At 44.7% G+C, this 19,633-nt stretch overlaps 1 protein-coding gene across 9 annotated transcripts in view; it reads right to left on the reverse strand.

The window, feature by feature from the left end:
• The window catches only part of CEP170 (centrosomal protein 170), a 974,470-nt gene that overhangs the window by 672,399 nt on the left and 282,438 nt on the right, over positions 1-19,633 (reverse strand). For all 9 annotated transcript variants that reach the window (XM_075339727.1, XM_075339731.1, XM_075339735.1 and 6 more), the window contains one exon: positions 18,388-18,861. In XM_075339727.1, the coding sequence (XP_075195842.1) occupies positions 18,388-18,861 (474 nt within the window). The remainder of the gene's footprint in view (positions 1-18,387; positions 18,862-19,633) is intronic.

Here is a 19,633-nt window from a genome sequence, read left to right on the forward strand (position 1 = left end):
AAAATCAAGGTGTTGCAGTGGCCTAGTCAGTCTCCTGACCTTAACCCAATTGAAAACTTGTAGAAGGAGCTCAAGATTAAAATCCACATGAGACACCCAAAGAACCTAGATAACTTGGAGAAGATCTGCATGGAGGAGTGGGCCAAGAAAACTCCAGAGACCTGTGCCGACCTGATCAGGTCTTATAAAAGACGATTATTAGCTGTAATTGCAAACAAGGGTTATTCCACAAAATATTAAACCTAGGGGTTGAATAATAAATTGACCCACACTTTTATGATGAAAATTTATTAAAATTTAACTGAGCAACATAACTTGTTGGTTTGTAAGATTTATGCATCTGTTAATAAATCCTGCTCTTGTTTGAAGTTTGCAGGCTCTAACTTATTTGCATCTTATCAAACCTGCTAAATCTGCAGGGGGTTGAATACTACTTGTAGGCACTGTAAATACTGCCTAAAAACAAAAGTGGTTGTGTTAGAACTAGTGATAAGCAAGTGTAATCATTACTATTCGCTACTCGCACAGATAGTACGGTAATCGAGTTACTCGTTATATTGCGAGTTTTTATGTACTGTTCTAGCGATATTCATTTGTCCTGCCCAGCAGGTTTGGCGCCTAATTTGCAGCCACTAAACATGCTGGGCTTCTCAACCAATCACAGTAATACTGCAGTCATCTTGGTTGTGGCATTACTGTGATTGGCTGGACACGCAGCGTCACAGGGTCAATAGAAGCCCATCTACCGCCATTTTGCGCACATTGCATCCGGAGCCAGCGTTGTATCAGCAAAGGGACAGAGCAAGTGGCTGCTAGAGTGAGTGTTTAGGCCTCAACAAAAAAGCCCTTTTCAGGGCTATCTTCAGTGTATAGGAGGTCAGTGTAGTGTAGGAAGGGAGAGATATACGAGCAGGGACAGAGTTTAAAGAAACCTGTAACTACCTCCATAGTACCAGAATAGAATAGCTCTTATACGGGCTGAAACCACTGATCAAGCTCAAAGTACAGCGAGGGAGAGATTTTGGATTAGGTAGGGAGGAGGTTAAATGGTTCTTCCAGTGTCCAAATAAGAACAGCCCTTCTCTGAAGCACAGCTCTTTTTTTACAGCACACAGTGTCATTTTGTGCTGCCCCTGGTTTACAAGCACTGGTCCTTTTTTCCCCAGCTATTTTTGGGGTCACAACATGGCTTGTGCCGTCCACATCAGCCACATTAATACGTTGCTACTGAGCTTGCCAATTACAAAGCAGTACTACTAGCATTTTGTGCTGCCTGAAACACTAAACGCACCTCTTCTTATATGCCTTGGAGGTGCTGACCTGCCCGGCTGCTACTGTGATGTCAGAGCGTGTTTTCAGCTGGGCCAGAGGTGGCCCAGTAACATACGTTTGGGAGGGATTGCTCTTACTTATACATTTGGGCGGTCTCTCCCTCATTGAGACTCAGATAGTGGAATACATATTCCATAGCAGTTTACAATGTAGCATTGGGCTTTACCCTTCTCCTCCATGTCATTCTGCAGCACTCAATTCAAATTTTCAGAGGGCTCACAGGTGTCAGGAAACCGGCTTTGGTAAGAGCCCTCAGGTGGCCTTGTAACAAGTTAACAAGTTTGGAAGGGCACTCCTTTATAAATTTTGGAAGGACCTCTTCTGTACATTTGAGATTGCCCTCACATTTCTATCGTAGGGCCCTCACTCGCTCATTTAAGGGTAGAGACAACAGAGATGAAGGGGAAAGCGACATGGAGTACAAGAAGGGAGCAGTGACTGCAGTCTGCGAGCCTCAGGTTTGACCTAACTCTGCCAACAGAAAAATAAAGCTGTGCTAGTCAACTGGATGACTGGCTCAAATATATCACTTGTGCAAGTAAATGGACAAAGGATATATGGTGCCCCCCCTCCAGGATGGGTTGGAGAATCTTCTCCAAATGGGTCAGATATTTATTGGTAATAATTCCCAGAATATATAGGAAGAGAAGACTTGTTGATTTATACTCTAGTACTTGGTCCAGTGCAGAATGTGCATCAGATTTCTAAAAATTACTCCTCAGGGCTGTGTCATAGATGCAGGAAGACACAATGACAAGGACCTCCCATGACAAACATTATCTACATAGGACTAGTGTAGTAGTTGTGGCCCTCAATTCAAGTTTTCAGAGGGCCATCAGTTGTTCATCAACAGTCATTGTAAATTGCTATCGAATAGGGGCGTGGCCTGGACCTCATGTAGAGAGGAAGCAGCGTGGGTGAGCTCCTGCCTGGATCCTGAATTATCCTGCACACCAGCCTTGCTGACAGGCACTACCGACCCTGGAGGGCTGCAACACTACTTATAACACCCGGGGAAGCGAGCACAGCCAGGATATGCCGACCCGCAGCAGCAATAAAAGGGACAGAGACGCGCAGGAGCGTGCCTCTGAAGAATCCAATATGGCGCCGCCGGCATCCACACCATCCCGAGCTGGAGCAGTGGGAGTAGCAAGCAGGTTGGAGCGGTTTGCCAGAGTGGCCCCTGGCACAGAGCCTGCCTGCAACGAGGCACCCGATGGCAGCGCTGAACGGGCCCTGGAGCAGGGAGAAAACATACCCGATGGTGAGACTGTGAGTACCCTGGGCCCTGCATGTTCAGCAGCACAAGGTATGCAGACACACAGGCCTGTGCTGGCAGAGGGAGGAGGGGGAGATGTGGAGCAAACAACACCTGTTTTCACTGAGGCCATACTGAGAGACATTCTGGCAGCAATTAACTCTTGCAATACCACATTGGCCACTCTAAGCAGCCAGATGGGAACTGTCACCTCAGATATGGCCTGTATTAAACGTGAGCTGCAAGGGGTGACTGTCAGAATGGGGGAGCTGGAGGAAAGAGTGAGTACAACAGAGGATAAATTACCACCAATGTCACGAGAGCTGGGAAAGGCCACGCAAAATATCTCCACACTGCTAAACAAGGTGGATGATTTGGAAAATCGCTCCCGCAGAAGTAATTTGCGACTGGTGGGGGTCCCAGAGAGGATGGAGGGCAATGACCCACTGAATTTCTTTGAAAAATGGCTTAAAGACACCATGGGAAAAGACATACTATCCTCTTTCTTCACCATTGAAAGGGCGCACAGGGTCCCTGCGCGTGCCCCACAGCCGGGAGCACCCCCACGTCCTATTCTGATTAAACTACTGCACTATAAAGATAGGGACACTATCCTGCGCAGAGCCAGAGATATCAAAGAACTTGCAATTGATGGGAGGAAGATATCAATATTTCCTGATTTCTCCATGGAAGTGCAACGTAAAAGAGCGCAATTTATTGAGATCAAAAAACGACTGCGCAACCTGCAAGTGCCATACTCCATGATGTACCCTGCTAAGCTGCGGATTGCTGCGAACGGAGAGACTCATTTTTTTGATACGGCTGCGGCGGCATTGTCTTGGCTGGATATCAATGAGAGATCCCTGAGGAGGAAGAATACCTGAGATTTCCCTTTCTGCCGCCAGGCGTTGTTTTTGTTTGGGACGCTATGCTGGTGAGCTCATTACAGTTAAATTCATCTAGGATCCAGGTTGGGAGACGGCCGGTTCATTGTGGACACACGCTGCACTAGCGAGTTGTGGACCCCCCTCCCTGCATGGACTTGGGGCGTGTTTTTAGCCCTGATTCTCTCTATTTGGGAGAAATGTGTAAGATACACTTGAGTTTGAGGGCAGGGGCACTGGGCACTGGTGTGCAGAGCCCTATCTCTCTCCATGTTTTTCTTGTTTATTGTGGTATGATGCAATCTGTTTGGGAAGTGTGGTGTGCCTCAGTCGTGTCGCTCAACCTAATGTTTTTGAGAATCGGTGGAGAACGCCTCTCTCCTCCAGGTATGAAGTATCCGTCCGGATCATATCTTAGTCTACGATTATGGCGACATCTTTAAATATTGTAGCGTGGAATGTTAGAGGGCTCGGAGATGCGAACAAAAGATGTGCTATATTTACTCACCTACAGAAACTTTTACCGGCTATCTTATGTCTCTCCGAGACCCACATGGTCAGGGATAATGTTCATTGGCTGAGGAAGGGATGGATCGCGCATGAATATCATTCCACATACTCGACCCATGCACGGGGTGTGAGTGTGTTGGTGCACAAATCCATCCCGTTCTCATGTACCAAATCAGTGATTGACCCGGGGGGCAGATTTGTATGTTTGCTTTGCACGCTGTATGGTATACAATTTATTCTGGTTGCGATATATATCCCTCCACCATATTCAGTCGAACCGGTAAAAAGGATATTGTCTATTTTAGATTCCCTTCCATCTGTGCCAACGCTTTTGATAGGGGATTTTAATAATTACTTACATCCCTATCTAGATAAATTACACTCGGGAAACATATCGGAGAACGCCGCCCCGACTTCATTTGCTAGAATGCTAACGGAGCTGGGTTTTGTAGATCTTTGGCGTGCCCAACACCCCACAACCAAACAATTCTCCTGTTACTCTAGCTCCCACCACACCATGTCACGGATAGACCTGGCTATTGGAAACTCACTTATGGCCTCAGTTAGCCATTAAAAGGTATCAACCACTGAGGACTCTCTGTTCTTTTAAACAATTTTTTTTATGGCCTCATATACACAAAAGGTGGCCTACCTACCTAGAAGTGTATCTGATCACTCACCATTACATGTTACGCTTGCATGGGGAAACCCCCTCGCTCTGCCCAGGCCTATCTGGAAACTTAATCCCTTCTGGATCCAGCTTATTGGGGGATCTTTATATGATAACATTCTGGAATACTTTCATCTTAATGAGTGCTCTGCACCGCCACACATAGTTTGGGACTCTATGAAAGCTGTGGTAAGGGGCATATATATTAGAGAAATATGCATACGCAAAAATCAAACCAAATGTTACACCCAGAGTCTGATTCAGGAGGTATCTGATGCGGAGGCTGCGGTGGTGCTCAACCCGACAGTAGAAACTAAACACACTCTAGAGAAGGCACAGATGTCACTCAAAGAAAATCTCATGTCGGTGGCAGAAAATAAACGTTATTTCCTTAAACAAAATTATTTTATGGCGGGGGAGGGCGTGGGGCACCTACTGGCCAGAGTCATTAGAGCACAGGAAGGATCTTCTTATATAAATAGGTTAAAGACGGAATCGGGTGCCTTTGTAACAGCAAGCGAGGATATAATAAGAGAAATAAAGAGGTATTATATGCGGCTATACACATCAGACTGTGACCTCACGGAGACAGAGATTGAGCAGTATTTGGATGCTCTCTCTCTTCCTACACTGAGTGATGTAAACAGGGAATTGCTGGACCGGGACATCTCATTGGAAGAACTGGAGGAAGCGCTTGGCCAGACACAAAATGAAAAAGCTCCGGGAACGGATGGCCTGCCTGGAGAGTTTTATAAAGCGTATGCACCCTTACTGCTACCCAAACTACTTAAGGTATTTGAAGAGGCTGAAAGGCAGTGGGTCCTCCCGCCCTCTATGAGGGAAGCCTTAATAGTCTTAATATTAAAACCCGGAAAAGATCCAGAGATCCCGGATTCGTATCGCCCAATCTCTCTCCTACAAACAGACATTAAATTGCTGGCCAAGGTGCTCGCCAATAGGATGTCCCGAGTCATCTCATCTATAGTGCAGAGTGATCAGACAGGATTCATTCCATGCAGAGCCACATCTATGAATCTCAGGAAATTATATTTGGGAATTCAACATAGTTCTGAGGTACCGGGGGAAAGGGCAATTTTGTCATTAGACGCCGCTAAGGCGTTCGATAGCCTTGAATGGGAATATATGTGGGCTGTACTTCGGAAAATGGGCTTTGGACATAGATTCATAAATTGGGTAAAACTGCTATATGACTCACCGGTGGCGAAGGTTAGGGTTAATGGCAGGGTCTCCGAGTCTTTTCCTCTTGGAAGAGGTACTAGACAGGGGTGCCCGCTTTCACCCTTGCTATTCGCGACTGCAGTGGAGCCGTTGGCAGTGGCAATACGGAAATCCAGGGAGGTAGAGGGATTTCGGTGTGGAGCCGTGGAACAAAATATATCATTATACGCAGACGATCTACTCTTATATTTAGACAGGGTACGTTCCTCGATTTTGCCGCCAATGAATATCATTCGGGAATTTGGACAGAGGTCTGGTCTACGAATCAACTGGTCCAAGTCGGCTTTAATGCCGTTGGACCCCCTTCCGGGGGACTTTTCGGACTTACAGATTCCAGTTCCTGTGGTCCGGGAGTTTAAATATCTGGGAGTAATTGTCAGCCCAATCCCGAAGGATTTCCAGGCCCTAAATCTGGAACCCCTGTTACAGCGATTCAGAGCAAAAGTGCATACCTGGTGCCGTTTGCCGCTATCATATATCGGCAGATCCAATTTAATTAAAATGGTAATGATGCCACAATTACTATACCTTATACATAATTCTCCAGTGTGGATATGTAGGGAATTTTTTGTAAAAATTAATACAATATTCCGGGAACTTATTTGGAAGAAAAAGCAAGCTAGGATTCGACTGGAAGTGCTACAGCGGGGAAAGGAGGAGGGAGGACTGGCGGTACCAAACCCATATATATACTATATAGCCTCCCAGATGCAACATCTGAGGGGTTGGGGCAAAGAAGGAGGGTATGATACCAGTGGTGATATAGTGAGAGAGGGATCAGTATGGAAGTACCCAGGTTGCCGGTTGGATGTGGGACAAAGACAGATAAATGGGGCACGATATCCCACACTGGCTATGATATTCCGGGTGTGGGACAGGGGTAAGTCTCTTTTGGGGATAAGCGGACCTACAGAGCTCTGGCCACTGTGGCAGAACCCCGACTTGCCAGAAATTAAAAAATTAGTAGGGTTCAGAGGATGGGAGGATAAAGGGATCCATTTAGTGTCACAAGTACTACAAAATAATACTCTTAAAAGCTTTGAACAACTGAGAACGGAGTTTCACCTTCCGCATGTCTTCTTTTATCAGTATTTGCAGCTGAGACACGCACTGGAAAGACAGGGGAGGACAAACCCGGTCACAGTGACACATAATCAAACATTACATAGGCTGCTTACATCTGAGTCCTCTAAGGGTCTTATTTCGGAACTATATAAAAAATTACTACCTGCCCATCTGGAAACACATCCATTGATTGTTAAAAGCAAATGGGAACGAGACGTCGGTCCCCTGACGGAAGGCCAGTGGTCTGATATATTGGAACAAGTTCCTAAACTGGCGGTATCGGAGTGCCAAAAGCTGTCTCAAATATATCTCATCCACAGGGTATATAAAACTCCCAGTCTACTATTTAACATGGGACTCAGACCAAACACACAGTGTGTTAGGTGTGGACAGGATGATGCCCATTTGATGCATGTTATGTGGGAGTGTGGACACATTGGTGATTTCTGGAACCAAACCCTGGGACTTATAGATCAAATATATCATATCACAATACCACCGTCGCCCCGCCTGTGCCTGTTGAGTCTATGGGAAGGAGAAGTGGATCCGGATTCTCCAACAGCTCTGGGAATAGCCCGTATCTTGTACCAAGCAAGAAAGCTACTTGCATATCACTGGTTAGACCCTCTACCACCAACATTACCAGAGCTCAAAAACAAATTAAATAACGTCATAAGATTGGAAAGGGGAGTTTATTTAAAAAGAAAAACATTGAAAAAGTTTTACAACATTTGGCGGCCATGGATGGAGTTGCCGGGCCTACCCTCTAGTGCACTGGTTCGGGATGCAATGCTGGACCGGTTACTGTTGTGCCTGCAGTGATGGCATGTGTGAGGAAGGGAATTAAAACTAGTTTTTTCTGTGGCGAAATGGACTTTGAATGAAGAGGTGAGAGAGGACTGGAACGGTTTCATGGATGACTGCACGGAGAGGGAGGGGTGGGAGAGTATAGCAATATGATGTGGAGCGACACGGCTGATGGAGGAGGTGTTCCTGTTAGTCTGAGGCATTATTGCATAATTTAAGTTTTGTTTATTTGTAGAGCCACGAAGTTTGTAGGCTCAAGCTATATAATATAACTATGATTTGAGAACTCTATTATTATATTTACATACATGCAGAGAAAGAACCTGATTTATAAATCACATGTGTTTATCTGTTTATTGTTATCAGTTATATGAAAAGTGAAATACTCTCTGTATTGATCCCTAATAATTTAATAAAAAAAGATCTGATTTAAAAAAAATTGCTATCGAATATGTATCCCCTATCTCAATCACAATGTGGGACAACCCATGACAAGGGTCTCCAATGACAAATATTAGTTTAGTAGGACTACTGTCCTGGTTTGTCCAGTGCGCAATGTGCATAGTTTACAAAAATTAGCCCTATGGCCTGAGTCATGGTTGACACAGGGAGTCAACATCACAAGGGCCTCCAATGACAAATAGTAGTTAGGCTGGAGTAGGAGAGTACTATCCTGGTTTGTCCACCACTGCACAATGAGCATAGTGTTTACAAAAATTAGCCCTATGGGCTGAGTCATGAGTCAGGAAGGAAATTGCTTTATATGGGAAGAGGTGGATGTTAACAGCAGTAGTCAAAATCAATATTTTGGGGAAATTTAGTTTGGCTTGCTCTCATCTGGAAAGATTACAAATTGTGGAAAAATCTAGTCCTTGTTGAATTTAATCAGAGTAAGTCTGCATTTTCTGTGGGGAGGCGTATGTGCCTATCAGTGATAATTGCCCCAGCAGAACTGAAAATTGTAGGCTGACCTTATGGCAACTGTGTCTTATCATCATCAGCCTATAACTCTGGACACTAAACAGGTTCCTCAAAGTGGCTTTCTTATGGCCGTAGCTCCTCAAATACTTGCGCATCAACACACACCACCTCCTCACATCCCTCTTCAATGCTGCATGGTGAGAGTCCAGAGCCAAACAAAGGATATGTACAAAACAGATCCTCAGAGTGGCCAAGCTTGGGGTCATATGTCTCCTGTGACTGACTATGGGGGGGAAGGAGGACCAGGTTGAGGATTGGATAGGCCAGCCTTTTGTATATTCACAGTAGACTGTGTGGTCATAAAAGATTTATTGCTGCTTTAGAAATGCGAAAAGGCCTTGTCTGCCATCCAAGATAGAACATTTACGTGCCAAACCGGTAAATTTGGCAGGGAACAAAGTGCATGTATCAAGCTTCTTATTATCTGATACAGACTCCGTGCCTTGTCACCCACCAATGACAACACCATGCCCACGTCCCTGTCCCTTAACAACTGGCTTTTTTGTCATTTTGAGTTTTGGTGACATATTTGCATATGTTGATGGCCCAAGCTAAGCACACCCACCTTGACCCCAAAAATAGTGAAAAAAGTACCAGTGAGTACTCTACCAGGCAGCCCAAAATGCTAGTAGTACTGCTTTGTATTTGGCAAGCCCACTAGAAACGTATTAATGTGGCTGATGTGGACAGAATAAGCCAGGCTGTGACCGCCTATAATTGGCGCATTGTAAACTATTATGGAATATGTATTCCCCTATCAGAGTCTCAATGAGGGAGGGACCGCTCAAATGTATAAGTAATAGAAGTCCCTACCAAACGTATGTTACTGGGTTACCTCTGGGTGCTCACCAAACTCAGGTTTCCTGACACCTGCAGGCCCTGTAAAAACTTGAATTGAGGGCGGCAGAATGAGATGGAGGAGGAGGAGGGTAAAGCCCAATGCTACAATGGGTGCATTGTAAACTGCTATGAAATATGTATTCCACTATCTGAGTCTCATGGAGGGAGGGACTACCCAAATGTATAAGTAACAGCAGTCCCTCCAAAACGTATGTTACAGGACCACTTGTGGCCCCTCAGGTCAAAGATTAGCATACCAAAGGGCACGTTCTAGCTGGCTTTGTAAAGTGCTGGGGAATAGCTAACTAAAAATTATGTATGACAGAGGGACCTACAAAATATATAAGTAAGGGCCATCCCAATTGTAAAAGTAAAAAAAAAAAAGCCACATGTGAACAAACGCTAAAAGGGATATTTTTTTTTTTCCGGTTCATTTAGCCTTATATACAAGTGATTATGCAGGGAAAACTGTTTAACCTTTTTGGCCTGTAAAATGCAATTTAGGTTAGGTTTGGTAGGTGTTCGTATGTATCTGTAAATGTGGCGCAATACTGTGACATCCTTATTCCCAGAAACCATATGTGAGTCAGAAATGCATGCAAGCATATTCTCCAGGCTCTCCCCATTAGGTTTCATCACTTTCCCATCCATTTCAGCCATTTCCTCAGGCCCCCAGACCTTTTTGTTGGGTCCAGCAGAAAATTTCTCGCATTTCCAAATGACATGCATTATACTCACTATTCGAAACGAATCCGCGAGTATTACAAAGTACTCGTTACAAGTATAGCGATTACAAATATTTCGGTACTCGCTCACCTCTAGCTAGAATGCTTAAAGTAACAGAATGGCAAGTAATTAGAACATAGTGATGTTAAGTTTACTGGGATGTTAGTGATCTGCGTGTCCCCCTCGCTCCACCGCACGTTTTGCCCTACTAGTCAGGTGGTGTCCCTGGGCGAAAGGAACACAGAGCACCATCATCTCGATAAAATTAACATCACTATATTTCAATTACTTGCTATTCAGTTACATTAATCGTTCTAGCACAAACACTTTAGCTTTTAGGCTATGTGCACACTTTCCGTTTTCACCTGCGTTTTAGGTGCTTTTGAGGATCGTTTTGAACTGCAGCGTTTTCATGCCAAAAGGCATGCGTTTTGATTTTCCTGCAAAGTCTATGGAAAATGTGGATTTCCTGACCGCACTTTGCGTTTCCAAACGCAGCTTTTAATTTGCATAAATTTGGGCAAAAACTCTGCGTTCAAAGAAGCAGCATGTCAATTGTTTTTGCCATTTGGGCCACGTTTTGGTAACATTGAAGTCAATGAGAAGTTGTAAAAAGCAAGAAACATCAAAATTCCAGCGTTCTACATGTTTTTTAGGTGCAGAAAGAATGCGTTTTGGACTACATAAACACATGCTTTTCTGACATCAAAATAATGAAATATGTCCCTTTACACACACACACATAGTCCGACAATTAAATTAATGAAAAATATATTTTTTTTGCTATTTTAGCCTTAAATAGTATAAAACCGCTATAATTATATGAAATAACTATTTTCGCTGATTTCAATAATTGTGTTCCTCTTTTTCCCTTCTTTTCATTGTGTTTGACTGTTTTAACTTTATTTAGCAGTGTCTTAATGTTCAAAATGGTTGAAAATGTTCTGCCAAAGGATGCGTTTAGAACTGCAACTAGGGCGACGCAAAGTGCGCACATAGTCTTAGGCAGTAATTTATTTCTATTTCGCTTTATAAGCTACTTTTACTGGCTGTCTGTGCATGTCATGTTGTCCTCTGTTATATACTAAGCATTGGCTATGGTTAACAGAACACCATTGGAATATATGGTTTATGTATTGTTTTAACACTGGTGATTAATAAATATTCATGTATTGGGTTAATATTTGTTTTGGTTGATTTATTGACACAACTGGATATTGTTTTAGTTATATACATTGTATTATATTGCTCAAAATTACGTTTAAGCACTCTCTTATGTGAGCAACTGGAATGCCAGACAAGATAAAGGAAACAGGTGGGGGCTGGTATTCTCAGGCTGGGGAGGCCCATAGTTATTGGGCCCTCCCCAGCCTAAATATAGCAGCCTGCAGTCTGCCCAGAATTGGCACATCCTTTAGATGCACCATTCCTGGCGCTTACCCAGCTCATCTCAATTGCCCTGGAGCAGTGGCAAGAGAGGTAATATAAGGGGTTAGTGACAGCTACGATTTGTCCAAAAAAAAAAAAAAAATCACAGCTGTTATCAAACCCGATGTTAATAATGGTAAAGTGACTATGAGACCCTTAATTACTTATCATGCAAGTTAAAATAAAAAAACAAAACCAGAAAAAAATCCTTAACGTAAACAATAAAAACACCCTCTTTCTTCAATTTATTAACCCTAAAAACACCCTTGCAAGTACGAAATAATCCACACACCGATCCCAGTTCTGCTACATCTGAGGTCACCGTGCGTGCGTGGTCCCATTAGAAAACGTGAGTATCACTGCAGTGTATGAGACACATTGATGGAACCGCAGCTGTGAGAATGGTGACGTCTGAGTTCACATGAGGTCACAGCTGTTGTTTCCCACACAACTCCAGTTGTGACCTCAGGTGAACTCAATGCCAAATTACTGGCTTACGCTATGTGCACACATTGAGTATTTGGTTGCAGGAAATCTGCCTCCTGGCAGACAAATGCAACAAGCAATGCGATGCTGTTTTGACACATTCTTCTGCCAGGAGATGCGATCCTGATGCATTTCTCTGGCAGAAGATGCAGTTTGGTGGCCAAAAAAACACACCAAAAAACGCAATGCGATTTTGACGTTTTATTTTTTACCATAAGATGCAGATTTGGTGCAGAAATTTCTGCACTAAATCGGCATCTCCTGGAATAAAAACTCATCAAAACCGCATCATGGAGATGCAGATTTTCTACAACAAAAACTCAACGTGCGCACATAGCCTAAGCTAGTAATCCAGCATTGAGTAAGTCTCAGGTGAATTCATTGAGTTCAGCTGAAGTCACAGCTGGGGTACCATGGGAACCGCCATCAGATGTAACAGAGGCGGGATCATCGTGGGACGTTGTGTCTGTGGATTAGGTCAGACCTGCAGGGGTGTTTTGGAGGTTATGATTAAGGGCGTCAACACAGAAACGCGTTGTTATCTGTGCACTGTCTGATCATGCATAAATAAATCACCATTTGCACTCAGCTGGATCAATCTTCTGTTTATTGCTTTGAGGCCAGGGCAGGGCCGGTGTCCGAGACTGAGAAGCGGTGAGGTCAGGTGGCAGTGAGCTGGATATTCTGGGTTTTGGAGGTTAAAAAAATGGAGACCGAGGGTGTTATTTTTTGTTTTGTTTTTATTTTAAATAAAGGATTTTTCTGTGTGTTGTGTTTAATTCTTTATTTCTTTTTATTTACACAATTAATAATGAGGGGGTCTCAGACCCCTACCCATTACTATTCCAGGGCTCCATGGCAGCTGTGATTTTTTATGAGGTGTGAAAGCAATGCATTTTGTTTGTTATTTTGTCCATATCTCAATTTTAGAAAATAAATTGAAAATGTATTGCTTGGAAATTCGGAGACATGTCAGTAGTTTATAGAATAAAAAAAACAAATTTACATTTTACTCAAAAATATACCTATTAAGGCTAGTTTCACACTTGCGTTGAACGGTATCCGTTGCATTGCGTTGTGTGACGGATGCAACGGATGTGTTGCATATAGTGGCACAACGGATGCAATGAATGCTGCAAAACAACGGAATCCATTTTGATTTTTTTTTTTTTCACCCAGTAGCCGGCCGCTGGGTGATCAGCTGATCGCTCCCAGTAGCCGGCCGCCGGGTGATCAGCTGATCGCTCCCTGCAGCCGGCCGCCGGGTGATAAGCTGATCGCTCCCTGCAGCCGGCCGCCGGGTGATAAGCTGATCGCTCCCTGCAGCCGGCCGCCGGGTGATCAGCTGATCGCTCCCTGCAGCCGACCGCCGGGTGATCAGCTGAGTGCTGTCACTTGCTGGCCGCCGGGTGATCAGCTGATCGCTCCCTGCAGCTGACCGCTGGGTGATCAGCTGAGCGCTGTCACTTGCCGGCGGCCGGGCATGCCGGCGGCCGGGCATGCCAGCGGGCGGGCGCTCAGCTGAGCGCTGTCACTTGCCGACGGCCGGGCATGCCGGCGGGCGCTCAGCTGAGTGCTGTCACTTGCCAGCGGCCGGGCATGCCGGCGGCCGGTCGCTCAGCTGAGCGCTGTCACTTGCCGAGGGCCGGGCGCTCAGTAGAACGTTCGGCCACCGCGAGCCAAAATAAAGTTTGTGATTTAAAAAAAAAAGAAGAGCATGCGTAGTGAAATCCCGAGGATTCCGCTGCTCAAAACAACGTTACATGCTGCGTTCCTCCCGCTGGGCGGAAGCAACGCAGCGTCGCCCAGCGGAAGCAACGCAGGTCCTTTTGGTACAATCCGTCAACCATACAAGTCTATGGGAAACAGCGGAATCCGTTAACGGATTCCGCTGTTTTCCAAAAGGGCGGACTGTAACGGAAGGAAAACAACGCAAGTGTGAAAGTACCCTAAGAGAAAATCAGAAAAACTGACAATTTTACAGTGGTCTCTTAATTTTTGCAGAGCTGTATATTATTGATTGACAGAGCTCCAAGGCAATCAGGATGATCCGAGTAAGGCTACATTCACACTTACGTTGTTTTTTAGCTGTCAACTGATGCAACGGATGTGTTATTTCACAGGATTCCGTTCACAGGAATCCTGTGAAAAAACTGATCTGTCGCGTCCATTACATCCACTGTGCGTCTGTTTTTTGACGGATCTGACGTGATCCATATATGTTTTGGACAGCTTAACGGGTGTGCCAAACATGGTGGGCATGCTCAGTAGAGCATGACGGAATCTAGCACTGGATTCCGTTGTGTGACGGATTATAGCAGAATCCAGCACCATAGACAGGCATTATAGCTCTTGAAGGATGGTGGCGGAATCCTGCGCAGTTCGTTTTTTTTACAGCCCTAATAAAACATTACATTGTACGTTCATACCGCTCGATGGGCAGTTATTCCATAACTGATCTGCACGGCGGATGCAATGCAAGGCTATCAGTCACAATCCGTCCTTAATACAAGTCTATGGGGAAAATAGGGAATTCTGAAAAATATTTTGCAGGATACCGTTGTGACAACATGGACTCTGTCAGTGTCTAGCATGCGTTAAGTTCTTAAAATTCAGCCAGACATGAAGATTGTTTGTTTATAGACAGGGGATAACCCCCCCCCATTGTTTCTACAAGACTCTTAGGGGTACTTCTCACATAGCGAGGTCACTAGAGAGATCGCTGCTGAGTCACAGGTTTTGTGACATACCAGTGACCTTATCAACGATCAAGCTGTGTGTGACACTAAGCAGCGACCTGGCCCCTGCTGTGAAATCGCTGATCGTTACACACTGTTCTGGTTCATTTTTTGCTCGTTGGTCTCCCGCTGTGCAGCACACATCGGCGTGTTTGACGGCAGAAGACCAACGAGCACCGAATCTGTGTAAGCAGCGTACGCTGGTAACCAACCTGGTAACCTGGTAAGCAAAGCGCTTTGCTTGGTTACCTGATATTTACCCTGGTTACAAGCGTACACCACTTAGCGCTGGCTCCCTGCACACGTAGCCAGGGCAAATATCAGGTAAGAAAAACCACATAGAAAAATAAAAAAACTCACCAAAAAAGAGCCAAGACAGACGATGTATGCGCACACAGAATGTGGTGAGCCTTCCTCTTTTTGCAGGATGTGTTTTGACCTTTTGAATTCAGGTGGTTAAATGATGAGCCTGTCATGTGTTATGCACTCATATAGTGCTAACTGACCCGCCTGACCTGGTGTTGTGCGTCATTTATAGGCTATAGTTCAGAAACTGTGCATCTCGTGTATCCGTGTGAGATGCACTTACATATAGTGCTGATGGGCCCGTATGACCTATGTTTTTGGCGTCATTTGTAGGTTACAGTTCAGACACTGTGCATTTCACTCATATGATGGGCTCCCAGTGCAAGCCTTATGAGTGTGCATGTCTTATGCTACGCAGCCTCCCCTCCCCTCTAGTGTGGAGGTTGTGTGGCTGTATCATCAGCATCATGCACCAGGGCTGCAGCCATCCTTATGAGGGAGGCTCACCACATTCTGTGTGTGCGCGCATACATCATCTGTCTTGGCTCCTTTTTGGTGAGGTTTTTTTTTTTTTAAATATCGGGTAACTAAGCAAAGCGCTTTTCTTAGTAACCCAATGTGTACCCTAGCTACGTATAGAGGGAGCCAGCGCTAACCGGTGTATGCTGTTAACCAGGATAAATATTGGTTAACCAAGCAAAGCGCTTTGCTTAGTTACCTGATATTTACCCTGGGAACCAAGCACAGCATCGTTACAGGAGTGTTGGTGGCTGGTCGCTGGTGAGATCTGCCTGATAGACAGCTCACCAGCGACCATGTAGCGACTCACCAGCGATCCTGACCAGGTCATATTGTGGTCGGAATCGCTGGTACGTCGTTTAGCGAGACGGCACCCTTAGGAGTCTAGTGTTACAATTCTTGTTGACTCATGTAATTGCCTTGGTCAGTGAAGGCCAGACACCCAGACAAATCAATTATGCAAACCTCCCATTGTATTACGTGTATTACTAGATGTGTTGTAACTTAGGCTAGGTTCACATTTCCGTTGTTTTGCATCAGTCACATGCGTTGCTTGACGCTTGTGACTGATGCGTTGTACAACGGATGATAAGTATTGGTTTGAGAAAGCGGATTGCGTTTTTGAGAGCGATCAGCTGATCGCTCTCAAAAGCCAGCGGCCAGGAGATCAGCTGATTGCTCTCATAAGACGGCGGCCGGGAGATCAGCTAATCGCTCTCAAAATCCGGCGGTCTCCCGGCCGCCGGCTTTTGAGAGCGATCAGCTGGTCTCCCGGTGGCTGGCTAATGAGAGCGCTGATCGCTCTCATTAGCCGGCCTCCAGAAGATCAGCTGATCGCTCTCAAAAGCCGGCAGCCGGGAGATCAGCTGATCGTTCACAATAGCCGGCGGCCGGGCAATCAGCTGATCGTTCGGCCGCCGATAAGCATGCGCAGTGAAAACATACGGATTGCGCTGCTCAAAAAATGTTACAGGCTGCGTTCCTGCCGCCCAACGCTCAGTCGTTCCACGACTGATCAGTCGGGCGGAGGATGCAACGCAAGGGCATCAGTCGCAATCCGCCGCTCATGCAAGTCTATGGGAAACAACGGAATCTTCCAAACAGATTCCGTTGTTTACCAGAGTCGCGGATTGTGACTGATACAAATTGACGGAAGTGTTAACTTAGCCTTAGCTGTCTCTCCCTCGTCTCTGGATATTTTGTACACAGCTTGAAATCTAGCCAGTAAGAGCCCAGTCTTATCCACCAATCGTGAAGACCCCAATGGGCTGAATGGAGAGCTCTGGAATATAATAGGAAGGACTGTCCATTGCCCGGGTAGACTCTTGTTACATGCTACCAATCTAGGACTTGCGGATCCGATTGGCAAGCCATAACCGAACCAGGATTATAATATGATATTGACTTCAGCATCGAATGCAAGGATTCGGCTGAGCTATCAAGGACTACCCAAGGAAGGAATTCGGCTTGGGACAATCCAGTCACCTGACTACAGGCTTTGCGGTCCTCAGACAGCTTCCTAAATCTGGCATTATTCCATTCTCGGTGACTGCTTGCCGAAAGCGGAGTGCTGCTGGTTTGGAGTAAGTAGCTTCGAAGTTCTGAGGCACGGACATTCTAATCCCTGGTGAGCCAGCGGAAGGGTGAGAAACTGTTGCCGGTTACATTTTGTGATTTTGCTGGTTATGTGTCGTTAATTGTTTGGGGATCCAATAAAGTCTTAATTTTGTGATTCCCTCACCCTGTGTTTTCTGAGTAGTGTTCCGCCCATGGTTAAGGAGGTCGGGCGTTCAGTTGGGATGAGCCCTGGGTCATGCAGTCTTTCTAAAGGCAGCCAGGCCAGCGGACGAGAGCACCCACTGAACCCCGTGTCTCCACAACCGTAATTCCTCAAGGCGACGGATTGTGACTGATGCAAAACAATGCAAGTGTGAATGTAGCCTAAACGCCAGAACTGGTGCATCAAATGGATACGCCAATTCTGGGGTGGCTGCAGACTGCTATTTTTAGGCTGGGGAAGGCCCAATAGCCATGGGCCTGCCCAACCTGAGAATATTAGCCCCCAGCTGTCTACTTCATCTTGGCTGGGAATCAAAATGAAGGGGGTGGACCAAACGACAGTTTTTAAATTTATTTAAATAATTAGAAAAAAAAAAAAATCAGCATGAAGTCCCTCTTATTTTACAGGGGACCGCATGCCATTTTTTCCAAAAGTCCAGTCCAAAACTGCTGAATCCGAACATCTGCAGGTTTGCCCTTCTCTAGTGAATACCGTAATGAATTGTGCAATAAGAGCCATCTGTAGTCTCTCTATAGAATAGGCCATTAATATCTGATCATTTGTGGTGTGACACTCAACACCCCCCAACCCTCCCCAATCATCTGTTATCGGCGGTTGTCTGAAGCGCTTCGAAGCTGCCGGATCACCACAGCTCTGTCAAAACTATAGTGGCTGTGACCAGGTACTACTGTAGTACTGACCAACCTCTAATAATTTAAATAAATTCTTATACATCTAGATAATATATAAAGCTATGAAACATAACATTAAAGATTGTATCATGGACGCACATAAAAACAGTGTTTTAAAGGCAGTACCTTGTATCTTTTTTAAGTATACTGGAACATCACTTTTAACACTTTTTGTATCTTCTTCAGAAGCTTCTTTTAGCAAACGGGGTGGATTATTTTGTGCTAACCAGTCAGCTACTTTACTTTCTGCAGCAATCAGTTCTGTATTTAACCCTGCAAAGTTATTAACTCCAGATAACTGCTTCTTTGTCTTTTGATGATGGTCTGTGAACTTGTTTACATGATCTTTAATGGTTACTCTTCCTGGAGAACTGTCATCAAACTCTATTGTAAAGGAAGCATGTCCTGCACCTGAGATTTGCTGGCATTGAGGGTCTAGTTGTGTAATGTCATACACAATATTTCGCTCTCCATCAGATTGTTGTTGAAGCTCCTTATTAGGGATTTCAAAATAGCTTGGCTCTCTGCAATATGCACTGAGAGAATTTTCCTTGGTAGCCATTACTTGTTCACCAGCTTTTTTCCCTCCTTTGCAGCAGCCTAAAAAATGTAAAACAAAAGTATCAATTAACTAATTTACTGAAAAAACTTGTAAAGATTAGCCCTTTTTTCAAAACGGTCAATTGTAAATAGCTCAAAATTGTCAGACAAATTACAGGAATGTCCATATTTGAAATAGGGAATTTCTCAGAGACAATTGGCACTGTATTTATTTGCAATTCCTCATATTGTACGTTTTTCTCTTTTGCATTTCAGTGTTTGAAAAAGAAATATCACCGGCATTTTATGTGACTTATCATCATATAAAAGAATAGAAAATGATCCACCTTGATTTTTCAGTCTGAATTACAATAGCTACAAGATGCTGTAGTGATGATTATTATGACTAAGACAAAGGAACAATACATATTTGTTGACAAGTCTAATAATCCCTGTTTTCCATGCCTTGCCCAAGGTGCATAAAAATGCATTCTCATTTCCCTTTTCTCCCGTAGTTACGGGCATTGGTTCCAAGCTGGAGACATTGGTAGATGCATTTATACAACCACTGTCTGAAAAAACGGCAAATTTTATTAAGGACACTAAGCACCTTTTGCGTAGGGTGGATAAAATGGAATGGTCATTTGACTGTGATGTTACATCCCTCTATTCGCTCATGCCTCACCATAATACACTAGCTACTGAACCGCTTCTATTCCCGGGTGTCGATGATTTAACATCGGGGCAGAACTTTGTGGCTGGGGTCTTTTTTATCTATTCCTCTCCTGGCTGCTTTCCTCCCCTTTATTTAAATTTTGCGCAGTGGCTGCCA

Source organism: Anomaloglossus baeobatrachus, chromosome 3 (assembly GCF_048569485.1).
Source record: "Anomaloglossus baeobatrachus isolate aAnoBae1 chromosome 3, aAnoBae1.hap1, whole genome shotgun sequence".
Classification (NCBI taxonomy): Eukaryota; Metazoa; Chordata; class Amphibia; order Anura; family Aromobatidae; genus Anomaloglossus; species Anomaloglossus baeobatrachus.